The sequence below is a fragment of the Prionailurus bengalensis genome, chromosome E4 (assembly GCF_016509475.1).
Source record: "Prionailurus bengalensis isolate Pbe53 chromosome E4, Fcat_Pben_1.1_paternal_pri, whole genome shotgun sequence".
NCBI lineage: Eukaryota > Metazoa > Chordata > Mammalia > Carnivora > Felidae > Prionailurus > Prionailurus bengalensis.
Window position 1 is genome coordinate 53,182,503 of NC_057360.1, and position 25,237 is coordinate 53,207,739.

A 25,237-nucleotide genomic window follows, 5' to 3' on the forward strand; every position below is an offset into this window, starting at 1 on the left:
AATGATCATAACCTAGTTTTTCTCTATCCTATGTCTTTTTCTACTTCCTCTTAGCACTCATAACACAATAATCTTTTTTTTCTTGATATTATCATTATTTCTATGTTGTTAACACTGCGTGGTCTACTTCTTTCTCCTGCTTCAATATAAAGTTAGCTTCATGAGGGCAGGAATCTTCTATGTATTTTTGTCAATGTATCTTTAGGGATAGATAGCACAATGCCTAACTGATATTGAATAAATGAATTTATTGCAAATACATCCTGCAAATTACTATGGTAAGCACTATGGGCAGTTCTAGTTCTAGAAATATAAACATGAGTAAGCTCTGGCTTGTTCCTATAAGGAATTTCCTCTTCTGCATAAAAGTTAAAATGTACACACAAACAACTGTTATTCAAGGTCAAACATTCAAGCACTCTTACAGATGTACAAACATATTGACGGAGAACCTAGGCAATGAGGAAGATCAATCCTACCATTTCATGTTGTCATCTAGGTATGCTCTGAATAGACACTGTAACTCTCTTCTTCAGCTTTTAAAAACTCATGCAATATTAGGTTCCCTGTAATCAATAGTGTTTGGTTGATTGTATCTCTGGTGTAAGTTATCCAGTAAGGGATAAGATTTCAACACTTTTAAAAGAAAAATTTCCAGGACATTCAAAGGCAATTTATTTAGCAACATCCTGAAAGAATCAGGATACATTTTTAAACGGCTCAAACTTGCTAATTTTCTAAGGAACAACTTATTCCTGAGAAGAAAGTGTTCATTTTGTTCTGAAAGTTTACTCTTAGATACTTGGATAAATACACCAATCATAGTATACAGTTATGTCTGGGTTTCTCTGCCAACAGTTGGTAGATGAATCAATCATCTAATGTTCTGACTCAAAGATGATATTAGTTTGTTGATTTAAGAGATAAAGTATAAGTTTTACTTCATAATCTGCTTGCTGGAGTCCCATATTTTTCACCTTGGAGGGTGTATACAAAATCACCAAGGTGTTAGAAAGTCTATTGCTTAGTTTCCACTTTGAATCAGTAAATACATCCTGTGGCTATAGAGTTAATGAAATAACATGAATCAAAATCTTGGGTTTGCCTCATGTTTTAAATAAAAATTGAGTTTGATATTTATACAAGTTGGTGAAAGCTCTGGTCATGTTGGTAATCATTCTGTGTCCATTGATTTGATTTATAAGGGGAAACAGAAATGTGTAAAAAATACTAAGTACTATGGTTTTATTTGTATAATGGCATGGGGACACGATTATCTTAGCAGTTGCCAGAAATCTTTGATAGAATAAGACCCACTTTTGGTGAAATGTCTTATGAATCCCAAGTAGAGAATCTGCCTTCCTCTCTGAGCATGAGTCTCAGGTGGCATCAGAAAAAAACCTATCGAATATAATAGAAGGACAGAATTGAGAAAACTCAAGGGAAGGAAATGGGTGGCCATGAGAGAAATCATCTAGAAGGCAGGTGGGGGGCAGGTAAACTACACGAGAGGTATGAGAAGAAAAGGTCAGAAGGAAATCTTGGTAGATCTTTTGCAATAATAGCTACCAGAAAAGGAGCATGTCTACTAGATTTGTTTTAAATTTGTTTTGAGTGCCATGCAATATTACCTGCTTATTTCTCTACAGATCTTGATTCCAATTCAAAAATCCCAAAATTTATTGTGGATTGACTTTCCTTTGGAAGCTAGTGAAGGGACCCTGTTCTGTATTGGCTTATGTCATGGAGGCCTTGACTCTTAGATTATTATTAATTGTTAATTTATTCGTCCAACATTCCACTCAATTTTGTGTCACTTTCTGTGTTGGGCACTGTGGGTGTGGGGGTAAAGACAAATAGTCTTTACCCTTCAAGGACCCCATAGTATTGTGGTGAATAAAAATGAACAAATAAAAATTTATAATCCAGTTTGCTGAGTGCTGTAAGAAAAGGAAACATAGTGCTTTAGAGCACTTAGGAAGGGTATCAACACAGACTGGGAGTAATATGGGGATAGAGGGGAAGCAGGAGAATTCTAGAAGGGGAGAGATGTGAGCCCAAGTTTGAAAAACTGGGAGTTAGCTGAGTTAGTGAGAATGTAGGGAAAGAAATCAAAACTGTGGGAAAGCCACACAAAGTCTTTGAAATATGGGTAAGTATGGTAGAATTCCAGGTACTTCAGCATGACTGGTACATTGGAGGGCATGTGAGGAAGACAGAAAGATTCGACAGATGGGCAGAGTTTAAAGTTTGAGGGGTCTATTTTGCTTTACTAAGAAGATGTGGATTTTTTTTTTCCTGGAAGGAAATGGGATTTTATGGAGGTGACTTGGCAAAAGGGAGGAAAGAATTGGAATGGGAATATGAGGAAGAAGAGAAATCACTAGAGGCAGGAAGACTAAATTATGAAAAGTTATAGGAGTCTGAACTAAGGCAACGCCAGAAGGGATGGAAAGGAAGAAAGCATTTTTAAAAAATCCTTAAGATTTAAAATTACTAAGATTTTATGAAGAACTACATATTACAACCTAAAAAAAAAAAACAGAGAGAAACATCAAGAAGGCCCATTTTGGGGTTTAGGTGATGAGGTGGATGATTATACCTGAAGGAGGAAAAAAAGAAAGAAAAGTAAGTTAGGAAGTGAGGAGAGAGATTTTAAGAGTTGAATACTGAGGCTGAAGTATTTTCAAAACACGTAATAAAAACATCTATAGACTGGTGGGTGTACAGGCCTTGAATGAGTGCAGGCTTTGTGAGAGCTGTATACTTTGGGAGATTGTACTTGAGGATTCCAAGGGAGACCGTGTAGTTACAAGTACGAAGAATAGAGGAAGAATCTAACAGTTAAAAAAAGGTGAGAGGAAGAGAGATATGGAATGTGACTGAGAAAGATTCATCTTTCTTTCCTTTTTCCTTTCCATGTTATCAATGCTAGAGGTAAACACGCCTGCAATTTTGCATGATTGAACTGTAAAATTAATTAGAGTTGGCTGGTATGGCAGCAATTCTAAAAAGATGGAACAAAAATCCAATTTGAACTCTTCCTATTTGACTAAAAGTACACAATTTTCTATGAGGATAAAATTGTAGAGAATTATGTCCAACTTATCAATGGGGTAGTAATATACATTAACTTTTTCCCCCTGGATTGAAAATGAGAGAAGTAAGAGGAGCTCAGGGTGGCTATGAAACGATGTTTCTTTTAATTCTCCCCATATTCACTTAGGACACTCAAGTGTGAGACCTTCAAACTATGTCTGATTTACTCAGGCACTTTATAATTAGTTATGCTTAGATTATTAATTTAATGGGATATAACATGTTTATTTCCACTTTACAGTACAACAGAACTTAATGTGAGTCCTGATTTGTAATCTTCCAACCCCCAAGTTAAGTACCTAGACTACATTTATGTCACATATAGGTTATTCACAAATGGCACTTATACCGCCAGAAAATGGATTCTAAATCCATGTTTGTTCTGCAGGGGAAAGCCCATTTAGTTTATTATTCCTTTGCACAGTTATTTGTGTTAAAGGAAAGGTGCATAGAGTTAAAAAAAAAAAGAAATCAAGTAAAACATTTCTCATCTCACACTCCCATGTGTGGTTGAATGTAATTTTTTCAGTCATGAAATCTGAGCTCTTTAAATAATTTTTTGGGGGGAAAGGTGGGAAAATAGATGCGTATTTTCTAAGAATTTAAATATACGGATTTGATGAGTACACTGAAGCAAGAGACCCTGTTATTTTACCAGGTTTGAGTTGCAGCCAAAAATGGTTGATAGATCCTTTAGAAATTATCCATTATCATCAAAGTATCCATTTGATAGTTTACCTTTCCAAAAAATCCACTGCTGGTTTCTTCCTTTCAAAGGAACACTAAGCTTTTTGACATGAAACATTCTTTATATAGAAAACATCATTAGTGAAATCCTGGTGAGGAGCCATATGCCCCATATGTGGAATTTTCCATTTTATTCCCCATTTACTGGTAGGAAGTTCAGGTCTAATATTCTGAGGTACAACAATCCCTTTCATTAGAAGAGTAATGGACAAGCAGTTCAGGACTCTCCAATGGTAATTAACATTATATTTCTGTTTATAAACTCATGTATGCCTCTGTTTCCCCCACATTGAAAACAGGCAGACAATAAAGATGAACAAAATAATTAGTTGATCACTAACCCAAGCTTCTGAGGTTATCTTTCTTCTAAAAGTACATGATAACACCCACTCCAGTTCCCAACCCATTGGTAACTGTTGTTATGTACATATGCTTCCAGAATTTTTTCTATATTTTTATTTACCTATAGAAACGAATATTATTGCCTAAGCATTTTTATACATAAAAGATACCGTGCACTATTGCAGTTTTAATTTCCTCTTTATATGGTTAGATTGTCTCATTCTTTTAAAATGAGGCATGGAGTTTCATAATGTGACTATACCTGAATTTATTTAGCAATTCCCCTACTCATAGACATTTAAATTACTTCCAACTGTTTTCCATTAAATAAACAAACAAAAACGCTTCAACTCCTTATGCATTTGTTGAAAGTGTGATTTTCTGACATAGACAATGAATGTGAAACTGCTGTGTCATGGAAAATTAACATTTTAAATTTAATAGACATTGCCAATTTGCCTTCCAAGGTGATGGCCCCACTTTACATGTCCTCAGTCTGTGCTTGGTTCTTCCTCTCCTCTATTGTGAATTTGTTAAAATCTTTGTTCTTCATGGTCCATCTCAGAACTCACTCTCACACCACAAAATATTTTTGATTTTCATGATGAGTTATAATTTCTCTTTGTTCAGATTATCCTGAGCATTCTGTTCATTTTTCAATTGAAGTACCGTTAACATACAATGTTGGGGTACCTGGGTGGCTCAGTGGGTTAAGCGTCTGACTTCGGCTCAGGTCATGATTTCACGGTTCATGAGTTCAAGCCCTGGACTGAGCTGTCTCCTTTCAGTGCAGAGCCTGCTTTGGATCTTCTGTCTCCCTCTCTCTCTGCCCCTACTCTGTTTGCTCAATCTCTCTCTCTCTCTCTCTCTCTCTCTCTCTCCCAAAAACAAACATTTAAAAAACAACAAAAACATGCAATGTTATATTAGTTTCATATGTAAAACATATTGATTTGGCAATTCTGCACATTACTTAATGGTAAGTGCAGTCACCATCCGTCACCATACGTTATTACAGTATTATTGAACACTTGTTTTTTCTTAACATCACTTTTCAGATTCTCTGTCTTTATGTAAGTTTGGGAAGTTGTACTGTGTCTTCAACTTGATGACAAGTTCATGATAGTGAATATTTAAGTCAGCTCCAGCAGTGAGCATGTACTTGTCATATAACCGGCATTCCAGAGATGTTTGATTTTTTATTTTTTTTTTGAGAAATTTTATATCAAAGTGTATAATAATTTTTATCACAGAAAAGTAAACTGAAGAGGTTTAAAGAAGTGAAAGCAAAATTTGTGTTGGGTGGCTTATAGTTGAACCAAACCTGAAGAATGGCAGAGTAGAATACAATTTTATTTTGTACCTATCGACTTTATTCCTTCTTTGTTTTACATGAAAGGGTTTATAGAATTCACTTCAAAATGCCATATGAAAACTTCTCCTCCCAAATCATGGATATTTTTTAATTACCTTCAGGGGCTGCCTGCAGTGTCTGACCTAGAAAAGGCTTGCTTGAAGTGCATCCAGCAGGTGTACAAGCTGTAAGTGTGAAGCTATAGTTGGTATATGGCTGGAGACCTAGAAAGAGCAAACAAGAAATAAAGTACATCTTGAGAGGATTATTTATTATCAATTAAGAACTGGAAGTAACATGTGGAGTTGTAGATATGATTTCCAAAATTTTAAAAGCAGAAAACATTTTCTAAAGGAGGTATGAACTTCACAAGCAGTTCAGTATTAATCGAAATTTCATTTATCTCTGATAATCATATATTCTCAGCCTTAGCAGAAATCTTAAAATTCATGTCATCCATCTATCCACCCATCCATCCATCATCCATCCAATCATTCATCCATTTATCCATCCATCCATCCATCCATCCATCCACCCAGCTATCCATCCATCTTTCTCTTGATTCCCTTGTACAAGAGGTCATTGAAGAGGCTGCCTTGCCTTGTTGATCAGAGTACTCATCTCTCAAAGAGCCCATTCCATCTTTAGAGCTCTAGAGTTTTCCTTATTTTGTTTAAAAGTCCTTTCTTATATTGTGGTGATTTCTTTCCATCACTTGCACCCCTAGGGAGATATAGAACAAATCTAATTTCTTTTCCACATGACAGTTCTTCAAATATTTGTAGACAGTTATCAAATCCCCCCTGAGTCTTTTCTTCTCCAGGCTAACTATCCCAGTTTCTGCAACAGCTTCTTATATGAACAGAGGTAGAAAAAATAAAAATAAGGTTAGATCCAAGATAAGGTTAGATCCAAATAAGGTTAGATCCAAAATAAGGTTTAGCCCCAAGCCATATTTAGCTCATATTCACACCAACCCACTCTGCTTTTTTAATTTTACACTACTTCACCATATGTGCCAATAGAATACCATCTCACACTTTTGTAGTGTTTTGGAGGTATGTTGGTTTTGTCTTTACACATAGATTGAACACAATTTGATGAAGGAATAGTGTTTATTGTATTCAGAATATGACACAGCCCAGTAATTGTTCAATAAGTTCTCAGGATAAATAAGAATGGCAAGCCATTTATAGTAGAAGTTGCATGTTGTTAGACCTCACTACTCCTTAGCTGATGACCTTGGGCAAGTGACTTAGCTTCTCTTTGCCTTGATCTACTGATCTTTAAAGATGGGAAACATAGCAGCTAGGTTTGAAGGCTTTTGAGAAGATTAAATGGGTTACCTAGAGAACTACTTTATTTGACCAGAAGCAACCTTAAGACTCAGCAGCATTTGACAAGGAGCATATGGCGGCTAAAGCTTCTTCCCTTGATTCTTGGAAAAATTCAAACAATGCCAAAGGTCAAAAATTTTCCTTTTCTTAAAGAATAGGACTTCATCTATATGTCAAATAATTGGGCTAATATATATAATTATTATATTAATTTTTCATGAATACTGAACTACATTTTTATATATATATTGCTCATTTGGCAGGTGAGTTTTTCCAGAGACATTCCTGTGCCACTCTTTTGCTTTATGCAGATTTCTCCTCAAACGCTACATTTTAAAAGATTTTGGCCACTTTATCCACATACTACATCCATCACTTCATATTCCCTCAAATTACTTCCTTCTCCCATAGCCCTCAACATTATCTGCTGTTTTATTACATCTGTTTATTTATTGTTTGTCTCCCCCTCTAGGACATAAGCTCCAAAAAAGCACTAAAAGATACTATATCTAAAAGATACCACTGTATCCTTCAAATAATGGCAGGCACAAAGTAGGTGCTGGTTAAACAAACAAAAAAATTAACTGGTTCATTTAGAGTTAGAGCAATAGTCTGGGTTCTCTGCTAAAGCAATAATGTTCTGCAGCTGGAGCTGTTCCAGGATTCAGCTTCAAAGCCCTTTGTGTTTCCACATCAATTTAGTGATAAGATTCAGATACTTATTTGATTGCAATCTTCTATTTGGTTGCTATGGGGGATTTACATAATTTTGATATTTACTTGATTTGTAGATAAGAAATGTGATGAAAGATCTAAGCCCCACTGAAGCCATATATGTTTGATAAAAGCTTATGGGAAAATGCTGAAGATTACAAAATAGAGAGATCAAAAGAAAAAAGGGAGGAATCATCTAAGAATGAAGGTCAGAGACCGCAGTGGCGGACTGACTTAGCCTGGTGATGCTCCCTCTTTACTCCTGCTACTGAAAAAGGGGACCTTGACCCTTGTAATACCAATTCACCTGAATATCTTACTTTCTCACTTAGAATGTAAGCCCTTTGAGAGTAAGGTTTGTGTCTCTGAGTGTTTTCCTTTTTTAATTATTTTTTTCCAGTTGTAAGTATTTGATGTTTGTTAAATACTGTTTAAAGAACACAAAGCCCATGAAAGTGCTCCATAAAATGTCAGGCTATCCTGTTCATGATGTCCATCCAAAGTGTCATCGGACCAAACAGGCCCTTCCTCATAAATCCATGAGTATCTCAGCCCCCAACATCTACTTCACTGTGTAGGCAATTGTTTTCTAGTTACAGAATATTATTAAAATAATACAAAAATTAATGTGATGTGTAAACAATAAATATTTTATAGACTTTTTTCCAAATGCCTGACTAAATATGGCTGGTAAAAGTGAAGCAATGCTTGTTCTTTCTCTGGAATTTTCTTATTAAATAAAAACAAACAAATAAAATGCTCCCCCCTCCCCAAATGAGACCCAATTCTCTTCTTTGTTTTGTGTTCTAGCTGGTCTGATATAAGACATGCAATGACCATTGAAAAATATTTTAGGATGCATCTTAGAAAAAGGAGAGGAAATTTGTCACCACAGAGGTGTACTAAAGTCGATGAGAGGATTGAGGGTATTTGCAATAAGGATAGTCGCTAAAAAGAAAATTGATGTATATAAAAACAGAAATTGTCCTTTCCCTACAGAATCTTTCTGAACTGAGCTGAGTGGTATCCACTTTATATATAGCCAAGAACACTAGAAGACAGTACAGCAACGGAGTAGCTAGCCAGTTAGGAATTTTTGATAGATTAAGGAAGGTGTGCCAGGGAGTCTGTTACAGGTGTTTAAATTGGATGGTATGTGTTGGCCTTGCAGAGCATGGGGCCAGGTCTAGTAGAGGAATATTTTGAAGCTACTGGGGTACCAGAATCAAGGGGAGAGGAGGTAGAACTGAGCACTGGGTAGAGAGCCTACTTTGGGAAATCAGAGGACTTCAAAGTCATCACCATTCAGGAGGAGGGGATGTGAGGAACTAGGGAAAGAAAACAAAGATGGAAGGGCAAGAAAGGCGAGAGTGGGAGGCATGGGGCCTTAAGTGAAGGAAGGAAGCACAATGGGCTTAATCTAATTCACTAGTAGTTTGTCCTCAAGGGTTGTGTCTAGCCCTGAAATATGAGTATGGTGGCCAATTTAAAGAGCCATATGGAACATAGGTAGAAATATTCGGCTCATTTCAACTCACATTTGCCAGCCTGTGTCATGCAACTCTACATCTGCTATGTTTATCTTTCAGAGTACACTCATACTTCCTTTTATAACAGAACTCAAGGTTTCCTTGTGGAAACCAGTCTTTTGGCTACTACAAGTCTTTGTGCTTTGTTTAGGATTTTCTCCACCTGGATTGACTACTCCTGGACACAGTTCCACATTCCTTGTGCAATGTTAGCTGCTCAGAATTGACTATGTGACCTCATTTAGGCTAATGGAGAGTAGGCCTTGAACTCAAACTTTCATTTTTACTGCTGGTAGTTCTTTGTTCACCACATAGTGCTTGAGAATGGAGAACTTAGAGGTGAAAAGAAATTGGGTCCTGGAAACCTCATCTCATAGCCTTGAGTCTACATCTGATTTTTTATTTACATGAGCCACTTAATGCCCATTTATTAAGCCTGCTTGAACTGAGTTTTCTGTAACTTGCAAGAAAAAGAATTCTAAATGATATTAATATTATAATTACTAATAATGTCACACTGGCACACAAGTTCAGATTCTTGTATGTTACATAAGGGGACCATGAGCAGCTGTGATTACCCTACGCATGTTAGAAATAGTTAGTCATGAGATTCTGGGAGACAGAATTAGCAACAACATGAAAAGGGTTGGTGAAAAAGTGAAGAGGTCTCACCTTGAATATCACCAGGACAGGAATAATTATTCCTGCCTCACAGGTAAGAAAATACTGAGGCTCAGAGAACCAAATGTTCATACAGTGAATGGAGCTATCAGGTTGGGGTGGAGACAAACCCACAACTTTAATACCAAGCCCTGTGCCCTCCCATCACATAAGAGCTGCAGCCAAGCACATTGAAATTTGTGAATGACTTTGAAGATGAAACAGTATCTGAAAGATGTAAAAGTGGTAGAAACCATTGCAGTGGTTCTTAAAATGAAAGAAATATGTTGAAAGCGTTTAGTTCAAACATCAAGGGAATAAAAAGAAGTGTAAAGTAAAACAAAAAATAAAACTCAGAGGATTTTGTTGTTCCATTTTTACTCGTTTCACTGGACTCTGTGCATTAATCAAATATATTTTATAAGAAATGGAGTTATTTTTAAAGAAGTTGATTACTCAGTTACATAAATAACATACTAGCTGAAATTTACTGAACACCACTCGCAGACCTTCTCCTGTGACTTCCTGGATATTAACACAATCAAAACCCTCACCAAACCCCCTGGGTCACTGCAATTATCTGCTCATTTAACAGGTAAGGGAGTTGAAGCATAGAGAGTTGGAGGAACTCATCTATTATTACAGAGATCAGCTTAGGTGAGGTCAGAAGTCTGGGCACCCAGGCTGAGAAGTGTGGGCCAGAGAAACAGGGTCAGGCCTCTGACACATAAGGAAAATAATGACATAAGTACCTCAAAGCCCAGTGAAACTTTCGGTGTATATGTATGTATGTATGTATGTGTGTGTGTATGTATATATGTATATATATACACATCTCCAAGTAGGAATGTATATTTAAGTATTTCCATTTTGAATATTTCTACAATTCATGTACCAAAGGAGTGTAGCCTCGCTGTTAGGAGAGAAGCATGTGAAGTTAGACTCTTTTGGGTTCTAATCCTTTACCTTCTTACTTATTAACACCATCATGGGTCAGTTTTCTGAACTCTAGGTGCCTCAGTTTCCATAACTGTATGCTGTGGGCATGATGGTATTGACTGCCTAATTGGGCTACAGGCTACCTTGAGGGAAGGCAATATCTGAATCCATAATTGTCTACATCCTATTTCTTAGGTCTTGCATTTTTCATATTGTCAGAAGACTAACTTACTAAGAGGCTTGGTTGAAATAATCTGTAAGGAAAGCATCGACTGCCATCAGGCATAAATGATTTACATGAACTGGATGACCTTTCATATATATGACTCTGTAAAACTCAATAAAATCAACACATTTCAACTGGAATTTGCTGCCATTTTAAGTAAGTCTCTATTGGTAGTCCTTAAAATGCGATATATATGAAATATTAGTAACAGGCAATGAAAAGGGCACACCAACTGAAAATGACTCATGAATTGATCAGGATGAGAAGAGGGAAATAAAGAGATGTCTCAGAGGGACCATTCTGACCGTAGCTTAATCCTGAAGTCCAAGAGTCGAAGGAGAAAAGAAAACATCATTCAAGTGCTCGGCATTGAATTAAAAGAGTAGGAGATAGTAGTTGTAGAGAAGAGAAAGGCAAATGCATGGAGAAGAGCCAAGCATTTAACATTTCAGTGTAGTGGAGATTATGGTGGCTGCAAATTACCTGAATTTCCCTACAGGGAATCATGTTCTCTTTTAGAGGAAAGAAGCATACTATAACAAAACTCATTATAATTACACTTTCAAGTAACACTACATTCAGGAGTAAATGTGTGTTAAAAAGGACTGCCAAAGTCTACCTATGAATCATAAAAATATGATTTGGAAAACAGAATCAATGCCTATGTCAATGTCAGTTACATTTGATATACTGTTTTTTAAAGTGTATTTATTTATCTTGAGAGAGAAAGCAACAGTGTGAGTGGGGGAGGGGCTGAAAGGGAGGGAGAGAGAAAGACAGAGAGAATCCCAAGCAGGTTCCACACTGCCAGCACAGAGCCTGATGCAGGGATTCAACCCACGAAAGAGTGAGATCATAACCTGAGCCGAAACCAAGAGTTGGACATTTAACCCACTGAGCCACCTAGGTGCCCTGACATTTGATATACTTTATGAATATCAGTTTGTTTCTAATTTTTAATCTCCAGATAAATAGTCAGGGAAGGGCATTTTGTCTATTATAATTTGAGATAGTAAGTGCTACTTCAAAGGATTCATTGGGCTATTCCATAATGTCATCTGCTATTTTCTAAAGAATTACCAAATAATCCTACAAAATATGTAATTCTGCAAGTTCCTCAATCATTTGGTCAGTGGTTAGTTCAAGGGCTGAGATTCTTGGTTTCTTTAAAAACTTTGTGGTAGGTGGTTATCAGATATTGTACACGTTTTGGGCAAGAAGCTTGTCCTGGCACTAATTCACCCAAATTGGATGTTTGGCCAGGGCCCACGTGAATCTACATTGAGTCTTGTTGATGTGAAATGCTTCTTTCTGCCCTTAGCTGCCTTGGATCTCACTAAGTGATCACCTTCAGAGCATCTCTGTTCATGGAGATTCCCAGAAACTTTCAGCACCCACTGGCAACCTTGGCTATGATGGATAGACTTATAGCAGGATTCCACTTTAAACTGATAATTCTATGTGAAAATCTGGATGTTCAAAAATGGAACACGAAGATATTGTGGAATTGCTTTAGAGACTTCTAACACGCATTTACATTATGAGTGTGTTACAAAATTTGATTAAAAAATGTGTTAGGAGCTCACATGCTAGAGTCCCCTTTTCGTGACAGTACCACCCACCACCGTCTCAGGAGCCACACATCCCAGTTAGTCAAGCCCGTTTCTTGCCCATTTGTGAGCCATTGGAAAGGAATGCTTCCTGTATCAATGCTTCAAAGTACAAGTTCAATTGAGGGCTCATGAACAGGGCATCAAAACATCAAAACAGGGGCGCCTGGGTGGCGTAGTCGGTTAAGCGTCCGACTTCAGCCAGGTCACGATCTCGCGGTCCGTGAGTTCGAGCCCACCGTCGGGCTCCGGGCTGATGGCTCGGAGCCTGGAGCCTGTTTCCGATTCTGTGTCTCCCTCTCTCTCTCTCTGCCCCTCCCCCATTCATGCTCTGTCTCTCTCTGTTCCAAAAATAAATAAAAAACGTTGAAAAAAAATAAAAAAAAAACATCAAAACAAAGGGACCCTTGCACGGCAAATGCCTATGAGATAACCTCACGACTTTTGCTTCTGACTGCTTGCTCCAAGCTTAAGTGTTTCTTGATTCAATTGTTTTGTGTGTGAAATTTCAAGCCATAGTTTAGTCCCCCCTCCCCGATATCATAGCAGTCAGATTCATCCCAAGAAGCACTTCCCAGGTAAGTTACTTCTTGGCAGACTCTCTTTCCACATACAGATCAACATTAGAACAATTACTAAGATAGTCCAAGAAAAAAACCCTTGCTTTTGCTTTTTGTAATGCTGTTTTAATAAATAGTTTTCTTCTCTGGAGTCTGGTGCTATACTAGACAAAAGCTACTTTTACTCTACATTTTCAGTCCGAGTCTTCTCTGGAAACAAAGTGAGGCATCAGGAGGCAGCTAAGTCTGATGCTGCTCAAATACTCGACAAGAACATATATTGCAGAGAGAGCAGGAGTTATTTAGAACTCTTGGAACAAAACAGAAACAAAGATTGCACAGGCAAAGAACCTAAAAGTATCTGGGATTTCAGGGGAAAGATTCTTTTTCTTTAAATATTAATGTCCAGGCAGCTGTGGACCGTAATTCTTTGGCTGTAATCTTCTATTTATAAGAATGATTTTTAAAAGTATACAAAAGTGGTTGATGTTCTGCAAGTATTGATTTTTCATTTTGCAAATATCCAGGCACAAAGTTCTCCTCAGAGTTGGAAAAATGAAAACAAAATGAATTGTTGTATCTATTTTTGTAGGTCGGATGCTTGGTAGCTGGGGCCCACGCAGTGTAAAGCAATGCATAGAACCATGGAAGAGAAGCTCCCGGAGCTGTTCCAGGGATACGATCACTGCCTGAGTTTGCTTCCTGTTTCGGTTCAAGAAACATGCTGCCAATCAATCCAGATTGCCAGAGATCAAGGCTGGCTTCATGGGTGTGTGACCTGTAGAGTACCCAAGATTCCAGGCGGTTCTAGGTGGGACTGAGGCTTGATTCCATGCTCTGGTTTTAAAAAATTTTTATGATTCTTTTTTGAAAACTATATTCTTTTCAAAAAAATTTATTAAGTTTTTACTTTTAATTCAGGTATAGTTAACATACAGTGTTATATTAGTTTCAGGTGGACAATACAGTGATTCAGCATTTCTGTACATTACCCAGTGCTCATTGTGGTGAGTGTACTCTTAATCCCTTCACCAGTCTCACCCAGCGCCCCCAATCCCCCCTCTGGCAACCACCAGTTTCTTTTCTATAACCAAGGATCTGTTTCTTAGTTTGTCTCTCTTTTTTTCCTCTTTGTTCATTTGTCTTGTTTCTTAGATTGCACATATGAGTGAAATTATATGGCATTTGTCTTTCTCTGACTGACTTATTTCACTTAGCATCATATTCTTTAGTTCCATCCATGTTGTTGCAAATGGAAATATTTCATTTTTTATGGCTGTATATATTCCAGTGTGTGTGCACATATATAAAATCAAATTTTACATATATATATATATATATATAAAAATTTTTTTTAGCCATTCATCTACTGATGGATACTTAGGCTGCTTCTACAATTTGGCTATTATAAATAAAACTGCAGTAAACACAGGGGTGCATGTATCCCTTTAAAGTCATGTTTTTGCATATTTTGGACAAATACCCCATAGTGTGATTACCAGATTGTAGGCTAGTACTGTTTTTAGTTTTTTGGGGAAACTCCACATTGTTTTCCACAGGAATGCACCAGTTTGCATTCCCACCAACAGTGCATGAAGGTTCCTTTTTCTCCACATCCTTGCCAACACTTGTTTGTTGTGTTGTTTATTTTAGCCCCTCTGATAGGTGTGAGGTGATATCTCATTGTAGTTTTGATTTGCATTTCCCTCATGATGAATGATGTTGAGCATTTTTTCATGTGTCTTTGGCCATCTGTATGTTTCCTTTAGAGAAATGTCTGTTTATGTCTTCTGCCCACTTTCGAATTGCATTATTTGTTTTTTTGAATGTTGAGTTGTATCTTAATGATTTTTGAACAAAGGACCCTATGTTGCCCTTTTGCCCTGGGCCCTGAAAATGATGTAGCCATTCTTGCCTGAGACCTAGATGTATTTGACAGTCTGATTTTTGTACTCAATCAAAATGGAATAAAAACATTCAGACACTAGTTTCCTATCTAATATCTACTCACTCAACAAATACTTTTGGATACTTAATATGTTAAGTGCTACGATAGATGCCTATCACAGTATAAGTGATACAAGGGAAAACAGGAGGCTACTGTCTCTGTCCTTAAAAAGCTTCACCTACTAGCTCAGGAATAAAGACAAGAAAAAGGAGGGGCGCCTGGGTGGCGCAGTCGGTTAAGCGTCCGACTTCAGCCAGGTCACGATCTCGCGGTCCGTGAGTTCGAGCCCCGCGTCGGGCTCTGGGCTGATGGCTCAGAGCCTGGAGCCTGTTTCCGATTCTGTGTCTCCCTCTCTCTCTGACCCTCCCCCGTTCATGCTCTGTCTCTCTCTGTCCCAAAAATAAATAAACGTTGAAAAAAAAATTAAAAAAAAAAAAGACAAGAAAAAGGATATTGTGATAAAGTCTAATAAATGTCCTGAGAACCAAGTGTTGGATACTATGCAAGTACATAGCAGAGTTATCTAAATGTAAAATCCCCTTATAAAGAATTTCCACATTTTGTGATATTGATGCTCAAAATATGTTCTCCTTTTTTTTCCCCACAGAAATGATGGGTAGGATATCTGTTTCACTACACTAGAGTAGTGCACGTGGGCTACAACCTGCATTGTTAGGGAACATGCTATTTTAGCACAGGTTTTCATGAGCTTCTCGGAAGATGCAAAAGAAAGGCAGATTGTTCTGTCCTTGCTAACTTAACGCTGGTGGGTCTTCCCTTTTTAAGTAAAATGCAATGATAAGCAACTTTTAATAGATTATTTTGAAAACACTTCTCCCTGAGTTAAGAGACACATAAGCCCTTATCAAATCTGCTGCAAAAGAGGACATGATTAATTCATTTTGTTCTCAGTGGCCCTAATTATTTGGTTAATCCTTTCTCCATCTCTTCTGCCCCAGTGCCCACACTAGGAGGACCATCCATAAAGCCGTGGTAACCTGAAGAGAAACAATGCCCATAACTGACATCCTGATTGTTCTGTGCAGGATGGTGGACCTGTTTAGTAATAAATGATATGAAAAGGTCTTTTATTGACAAGCTGCCATGTGCTGTTTGCATTAGCGAATATGAGAAGATGATGGCTGTTCCTCCTTCGTCCCCATGGTATTCAGCTCAGTGAGATAGCAGAAAATGCTTCAGTTTACTTAAAGCATTGATAACACCTCTAAATAATTAACTGAGGACTTCCTGTCTTCAATTACTTAATGCTTTTTTTAACATCTTGAGAGGATTATAAGCAATTTATGGATTTCACATGATGAGTGCCTTCGCCACTATTCCCACAAAGCATTTACGGGATCATGTTTCTAAAGCTTTGAGGTAATTAAAAATAAGCATGGAGACAATGGGGCTGAGGCAAGGTGCCTGCTTTCCCTTCTGTCATTTCTAAGGACCTAGATTTCAGGCTCCAGAATGACTCCGGGTACAGCTTCATTAGCGTTTGACGGTTACTTAGAAAATGCCAACGTTTTGGAAATGATGAGAAAGTCAAAACATTTATCCCAGCGGGTACAGGCAGCTCTTCGATCAAACATTTGGGATGCGATGTAAAATAAATTTGATTATTTTAGTTCATTCCACGAACTCAATAAAACAGTCATTCATATCATAAAATACATCCATAGTGAGTTTGGTCGGTCAGTGAGCTACAGAACTGATTTTTTCCTGGCAGATAAGACATGTGAACGCTAACATACATCTCAGGTTTTAGATTACCTAACGCCTAGCACCATTGCCGTCCCATAGGAACCGCATATGGGAGGCTCTGTACTTGGTCAGGTTTTGCTGAACGAGAGTTTTCTTCTTCATTCAACAAAGACATATTTCTCTGTAGGGCTGTATTGCCTGAGTGGAGTACTCTCTAAATCTATTTAAACGGTACAGAGGGACAAACCGAATGAATTCCAAAGTCTTCTTTTCATTTTATGATCTTATAGAAAGCAAAATCATATAGAAAAACTTTAAAATATTTATCCTAATAAAAGAGAACTTCTGCATCAAGTTACGTGTATGAAATCCTCTCTGGGACGAAAATATTCATTAAAAATGACAATGAAAGGAAGAACTGGGGGGAGAGAGGGTGTTTTAAAGAAAAATCTTTCCAATTATCTTGTAATTGATGAGTCTATCAATCCTGTTGGTTTGAACATCGCGTTAGGGTTTAGTCTGTCAGCAAGTCAAGTCAATGCTGGTTTTAAAAAAATGCAAACCACAACAGCTCACAGTTCAAAGCCCATGCTGGCTCAGTGGACAGATACTGGGAGAAAAACATTCTGTAACACTGTATCCCAGTTTTTTTGTGAAACCTTTACTGATACAAAGTCTAAATGGCTTTCCACACTCTGTAATTGACACTTCATTTTCCACTCCAAGTCATTGTTTTGATTTCCCCCGGCAGCATTCTTTAGAGTTTTGCTGTTGAATCCTTTGTGGTGTATTTGCAATTAGTTCTTAACTTTTCAGTGTCCCCTATTACTGGGGGCTTCCTGAGAGCAGCAATCTTAGTTTAGAGAACTTACTGTACTACCTCCAACACAGCAAGTGGGCAACAGTTTTTTTTTTTTTCAAAGAATGAAACAGTACTCTGATTTCCTTATAGATGGAGGCAGGGAATGCCTTGGGCACCCTGAGTATGTCACTTTCCTTCCTCATCTTTTAAGTGTGGATATTAAAAACATCCCCCACTTACAGGGATGTGATGAGAATCAAATGTGTCCAAATGGAAATGGTTCTTTAAAATTATAAAGCACAATATAAATGTAAAGTTGTGTTTTGTAAAACAACAGTATTTCAACTACTGGTGATCAATCTCACTTTCAGTGAAATGAGATATAAGAAATAAATTTAATAATCTGAATTGATGAGGGCTTTTTCCATCTGCATTATCATTGATCCAGCTCAGGACCTTCAGATAAGGAATGCAATGTGTGCGTCTGCAAATATTTATTAAGCACCTTCTGCAGGCTTATGGAACTTCTGGAAAACAGTGGTCAAGTCATCGAAAACATCTGTCAATGAATGCCTGCTTGTGTGTCAGGGAATTGTAGAATTAAGAGCAAATCACGATGAATTGATTTTTCCACCTACATGGTATAACTGGTTCCTTCTCTGAGGAAAACTCAGCCACACTCTTCCAGACCTTTCTGTGCTTCTTTATGAGTTTCATTATCTCTAGCATCCATGCTCCCTGCAAGGTACGGGGTCCAAAGAAAGAAGAACATTCACTCGGGAGGCCTTGGAGGGAAGCTTCTGACGAGGGGGGTGGTGCGGAGTAAGTTTGTAACCTCTTGCCTATGGTCTCAGAATCTCAATTTACACAACTGTTTGCCATGATTCGGTAGATCCAAAGAATGAACTAAATTACTTAATCTCTCAAAGTATCTTTTTCTGTAAAATGGGAGTAATACCTCTCTTTCCCCCATAGGTCTGTAGTGCCTGCCAAGTGGCTCGTGTGAAATTCACTTGTTTGGCATCTATGAACATTTGTTTGGCATCTGTGAACCATGTCAAGGACTGTTCTAGGTGCCAGAAGTACCACATTGAACTAGGTAGAGAAGACCTCTGCAATTCTGGAGCTTACATCCCAGTGGGGGGAGACATAAACAGCAAAGAAAAACCAAGCACTCTCAGGCAGTGAGAGGTCCATGATGAAAATAAGACAAGGGGATGTGGTGGCGTATTAGAGAAACTTCCTTAGACTGGGGAAGTCAGAAGATGCCTCTCTTCTCTTCAGAAGTGACATTCAAACCAAAACATGTTAATTATTATTATAATGACTTCTAGTAATTATCTGACATTATACTATTATACTGTACCATTATATTATTATGAAAGTTAATTATAATAAATGCTCTAGCAATAAAAATAATACAATTACTATTAATTAATGTTCATAATAACAAATTGTCACAAACAGTCACCTGTCAACTATTCTGTGTATTAGTTACCCACTCAGTAGATAAACGCTCGCCTCTGGCTGATTTCACCCTGCTCTCCAGTGCATTCTTGGCTATCCCAGTCCCATTATCTATGAGTATATCCTTGGGGAATGAAAATGCATCTTACCGTTTGTCTGAGAAAAAAAAAAAGTTAATACTGATGCAAAAACCCTACACATAATGCATATCAAAGCCAAATATAAATTATTTCTGAAGTTATCTGCTGTTGTGGCTTATTGCTGCCAGTGTGGGCTCTTCTATTAGCATGGATAAGTGGGACCTGACCATATGTCAGGAGAACACGTCCTTTCGAAGTGACCTCATATATCAAATGCACACCCCTGGGATGCTTTGCCCCCCTAACCACAATGACAGACTCTTCCGGTAGGTTTTCCTTTTTTTTTTTTTTTTTTTTCACCTGTGACCGTATGCTGCCTCCTGTCAGCGGTGCCACTGTAGATGAGACCTTTCCCAACCTGCCTGAGCTGGTACTCTTTAATGACGCCATTTGGCTTCTCGGGGACACTCCAGCTCAAATGCAGAGACTCCGAACTGGGCGCCGTGACTCTCGGTGGCTGGACACTCTGTGGGCTTCCTTGGGTAGTAGCTGCAACTACCTGAAAACATAAGAGTTCAACAGCAATTTACGGTAATAGTATGCTAGGTATCCTGATCAATGAGAATGTCACTTTTGTTTTAAAATGTTGTTGTCTGGCCTGGCATATCATTAGCAGGGGCTTGGAGAAACAGTCCCCCCTTTTTTATGCTTTCCTCCCATCCTATTTAAACAATGAAATCTGACCTTGAATACATTCCCTAAGTCTCAGACTACCATTTATCACAACAGGTTCAACAACAATTTTGATGACAGAGCACAGCCCTCAGTTTAAGCAAGGAAAATCTGGCTGGCAGACTGTCTTACTAGAGAACTCTTGATAACTCTCTTCCATATGGCTCATCAGTGTCTTTGCATTTTAACAGCCTGATTTTGTACATTTTAAGCACCAGTAAATATGAAGCAAAACCCACATCTGAACTTGCTTGCATATAATATGCTTTGAACAGTATAAATGGGCAGGTTGGTTTTTTTTTTTTTTTTTTTTGGTATTCTTCCTGTGATAACCCAGGATGACTTAACAGTGCCCGTGCCAGTGTTCTAGAAAAAGAACTGAGTAGACAAGGAAAAAAGGATCAATCCACCAGTCATGCATTCAGCATTATCAAAATATAATTTTGAACAAAAGTTAGCTGCATTTCTTTTTTCACAGAATTAACTCTGCTTTCACTTTTTAACCAATTGTTCTGGCATCTGGTAGACAGGAGCTGCACCTACGTAAAAAGAGCACAGAATTGTTCCAGGAACGTTCGGACCATAACTTTTGATTGGGCCAATCAGCTGCCATCTGTCTAAATTGTGGCACGCTCAGAGATGTTTCTGGAGGTCTGTTGAATAAAAAGCTGCGCATATGCACTGCGGCTGATCCATCTGACTGAATGTTTTACTTGGATGGTTCCGGAACAGTGTGCAAAGATGATGCTCTTCTAAAGTTGTAACGGCGTGAAAGGAATCAGAGCCGCTGTGTGTTTGTTTCTCCTGAGTTTACTCTGACTAGGTTGGCTTCTGTGAAATGACTGTCTCTTTATTTTCCTCCTAAATTGTTTGACTGTTTCTTTCCAGTCTCATCTGTGGGCTCTTGCTCTCAGGAGCACTCCCAGTGTTCATTGCCTGTGTTCTTGTTTTTGTCTCTCTCTCTCTGTTCTCCTTAATGACTCTTTTCAAACTCCTTGCTTTCTAGATCTTTCTAGATCTAGAAAGATCTTTCTAGAAGATTCAATCACTTTGTAATCCAGCTTCTGACTGGATTTTCACTTGAGGTGCCAAATAATAATTCCTTCCACCATTCTGCTACCTGCTCCCTCTTTTAAGTACATTTTTAAAAGCTTTTAAAATTTGAATCTTACTCTCTACGTTCAGATTTTCCTTTAACTTTTTTTATTTGCTAGCAGAATGGCACCGTGATCTATAATTTGCTCAAGCTAGAGATCTCAAATATATCCATGATCCTTTCCTCTTATTCCCCTGCGTATTGTTGACACCAAGCCCTGTAGATTTTGTTCCCCAACATCTGTTGTATCTTCTTGACGTTCTCCATTCTGACCCCTGTTGCATGAATTCGGGTCCTCATCATTTCTTGCCAGGTTGTAGCAAGAGTTTTGGTGTCAGATTATTTTCTATTCCAGGCTCTTTTGCCCCTTTCTCTGTTCTTCAAGAGCAGGTCATCCTTGTTGAAGTGATGGTTAAATAGAAACCTTTTTAAACTGAAGAATGATTTGATAATTATTATGAATTTATGGAAGATCATCTAAAAATAGTTGGCAGGGGAAAAATGTGATAAAAAAGGGTAACACTGGTTCAAGTTTTCTTTTCTTTTTTAATTAATGAAACATTTATATTTGCATAAATTTGATAAATTTCAGTGATCTCTCCTTTCAGGCATGAGGATTAGTAGTCGGTTGAGATGGCACCCTACTTAACACTGCATCGGTGGGGATATTGTTTTCTGCCGTTGGAAAAATCATTCACGACCTGGATATCCAGATAGTCTTCATCCTGGCTACTTCTGTCTGGAGTTTAGGTACCTGCCCTTACCTTGCTGCTGACGGCACAGCCAGCAACCGTGCATGCTTTCAGCTGGTATGAATATTCCTGAAATGGCCGAATTCCCTTCATATCAGAGAAGCTCAGTGATGTTCCTTGAAAGCATTCAATTCCATTTCGGAGAAGAATGTAGTAAATAATAGGACCTAAAAGAGGCAGAGAAATGCCCAGATTTGAGTATCATGTCCTTTTAACTATTTGCAAACAACTTAACATGTCTTGGAATTCTAAGGAAATGGGATATTATAGCATTATTTACTTTTAATTTGCTATTGTTTTTGCTGTGTTCGAGCAATGACAAAAGAGGGACTCTAGACACAGACAATTAAAGAGACATATATGTTTATTTCCCCCTACTACCAAGCAGAATTACCTTCAATATTAAAACTATTTTGCTTTCCTTTAACAGTCTTTGTTTGTTTGAAAGAGCTCAGATGTATTCTAGGACTCAAGAAGAAATTGGGGGACTAAAAATTTGCAGGTCCTATTTTACAAAAAGGAAGATCAGTAGGCACATACCTACAGTTCCTTCTACCAGCAAATAATTTCTAATGGTGAGATGCATGCCTATTAAATGTAGATTACACTCATTTCAATTTCCTTATGAAGTTACTGGATTATGTTATTTCAATTTTAAAAATGGCTTAATACCATTTGGTTGTATAGGTTTCTTCCAATTTAAGACGATTACATCTTCGAGATTATCCATTTTGGTCCATGTAGGGGGACTCACTCCTTCAGGCACATCTTCTTTGGTCCTGGCTCTAATAGCTTTGCTGAATCCTCGCCCATAGCTATTCCATGCAGAAATTCTATACTCATACATCATGTAAGGCTCCAGGTTCACATCTGGAAAGGGAGAAATTGAACACTGAGACTTTTAAAACATTTTTGCTGTCTTACCATCCTATTGAAAATGAATATCAAAACTTGTAAACACTTAAAAATTAATGCTTTAATCCTGTTGTGTGTGAATAAAACTCTAATAATAATCTTAATTTTCTAAATCAGAAAGAAACATTTTCTGTGTGTATTAGATGCAGAGATATGGAATTGCACAGAATAGAATTCACCTTTCCTGAGCAAGCAAATATGGATAATATGGATACATGAAAGGAATGACTGAAATCTAAAAGCACTAGACAGGGGTGCTTAGGTGGCTCAGCCAGTTAAGCATCTGACTTTGGCTCAGGTCATGATCTCCCTATTTGTGAGTTTGAGCCCCACATTGGGCTCTGTACTAATAGCTCAGAGCCTGGAGCCTGCTTCGGATTCTGTGTCTCCCTCCTTCTCTGCCCCTCCCCAGCTCGCACTGTCTCTCTCTCAAAAATAAACATTAAAAAATTTTTAAAAAAAGTAAATGATAAAATAAATGAATAAAAGCACTAGACTAATGTACATTGGATGTTAATGCTTCACAGGTTTGTATATACTTTATTTCTATATGAGGCAGTTTCACCAACATACTTTCATAATTTTAGTATGATAAATTTTACCAATTATTACATTGTTCATATTACATTAAATTATTATATAATGTAGTTATTATGAGATACGGGACTTGAAACTTAGCTTATCAGGGCCAGTGGATATAAATGAATGCACAGTCCACTACATACTTACTTCCCTCTTTCACCAAACCAGAACGGAAACCCAAACCAAAAACAACAAATCTAATTAAAAGAAGAAAACCTGGGGCGCCAGGGTAGTTCAGTTGGTTATAGGCTACCGACTTCGGCTCAGGTCATGATCTCACAGTTTGTGAGCTCGAGCCCTGCGTTGGGCTCTCTGCTGACAGCTCTGAGCCTGGAGCCTGCTTTGGATTCTGTGTCTCCCCCTCTCTCTGCCCCCTCCCCTGCTCACACTCTGTGTCTCTCTGTCTCTCAATAATAAATAAACTTTAAAAAAAAAAAGAAAAGAATAAAACCAGACTACTGAGTGTTTTGCACTGGCAAGAATTTTATTAGATAACCATCCATGTGATCCAATGGTGTCTCAAAAGTATCCGTTCCGTTTTAAGCTTTAATAACTTCAGAAGCACAAATGCTACAAATTTATTTTTTTAAAAAATGGAAAATTTAATTGGTTAAATGTTTTCCACTTATTTAATTTTGTGAATTCGAATACGTTTGTATGTATTTGTTTTTGTGTGGCAGTTTCTAGATGACTTTTCTCAGATGGAAAATCAGAAGAGTAAGTCCTCCTCTTCGGCTGTCTGGGCACCTGCTGTATCTCCACTGGATGTGGGGTTGAGTCTCAATCCATCCATGTGGGGTTTTTGACCACATTTTCCTTATATGCATTTCCTTACTATAAACCCTGATCTGCCTACTCTATAGAATTAGTATGAAGATAAAATGCAAGAAGTTATGTGACAGAACATCGTAAAATAAATTGCTATAAAATAGAAGGGATTATCTTCTGTCTTTATTTTCTCTGGTCAGAGGGCGTCTGCCACATATTCTCTGTGATGACCACTAGTGGGTTCCCATATATGCCTTCTGTCCTGGTCAGAGGCTTCTTGGCTAGAGTCTAATTTTTCCTGTTTTCTTTGCAGCTTGGGGGTAGTCATGTGACTCAGATCTCAACAATGGAGGAAGCATGGACGTGATAGGAGCATCTTGCACGTCACTTTCTAAGAGGAAATCACTTGCCTCCCATTGACATTCTCATCCCCTTTTGATGGGCTGGACACAGGATGTTGCGGCAACCCAAGCGGCACCATGTGAATGACGACAGCACCGGAAACATCATGAGTCATAAACTGGAGGGAATCAGGGTCCCTGAATGACCTAGTGGGGCAGAGCTGCCCAGACCATTCACCGGCCCACAGACGGTCACTATATTTTTGGATCAATTCGCTGTAGCAGATTAAACTGTTCATTGCTAGTAACTGTTATTCCATACCCTTCAGGCCCACATCGTCATTTCCAATTTCAGTTGTGGCAGCTCCCCATGCTGTGTTTCTTATTCTTTCCTCTATGGCATTTCGTTCTTCTCCTTTGTACTCGCTCATCACTTATCCTCATTTCTTTGTTTTCCTGTGAGGCCCAGTCTTTCAAAGATGCTCCTAGCCCATGAAAGAATTCTTTGTTTTCTTTACGTGTAAGGAATCATTGTTGAAATTTTGCCTTCCCTCAATAATCTCTCTAATTTCTGAGTTATTTTTTTTCTTTGCCAGAATTTCCAACTCTTTAAAAAATGTTTTTTAATGTTTTATTTATCTTTGAGAGAGAGAGAGTGTGAGTGGGTGAGGGACAGAGAGAGAGGGGGACAAAAGATCCAAAGCAGGCTATGCCCGATGGGGGGCTCAAACACACAAACTGCAAGATCATGACTTGGTGACTACACCACCCAGGCATCCCTCCAATGTTTTATTTTTTTAATGTTTATTTATTTTTGAGAGAGAGAGAGAGCATGAGCAGGAGAGGGGCAGAGAGAGACAATCCCAAGCAGGCTTTGCGCTGTCAGCACAGAACCCGACGTGGGGCTTGAACTCACCAACCGTGAGCTGT

At 38.1% G+C, this 25,237-nt stretch overlaps 1 protein-coding gene across 1 annotated transcript in view; it reads right to left on the reverse strand.

Moving 5' to 3' along the window:
• Positions 1–25,237, reverse strand: part of USH2A (usherin) — a 736,138-nt gene that overhangs the window by 134,190 nt on the left and 576,711 nt on the right. The window contains exons 53-56 of the mRNA XM_043568966.1: positions 22,374–22,571; positions 21,714–21,868; positions 19,482–19,680; positions 5,659–5,766 (exon numbers count right to left, since the gene is read on the reverse strand). Of these exons, the coding sequence (XP_043424901.1) occupies positions 5,659–5,766; positions 19,482–19,680; positions 21,714–21,868; positions 22,374–22,571 (660 nt within the window). The remainder of the gene's footprint in view (positions 1–5,658; positions 5,767–19,481; positions 19,681–21,713; positions 21,869–22,373; positions 22,572–25,237) is intronic.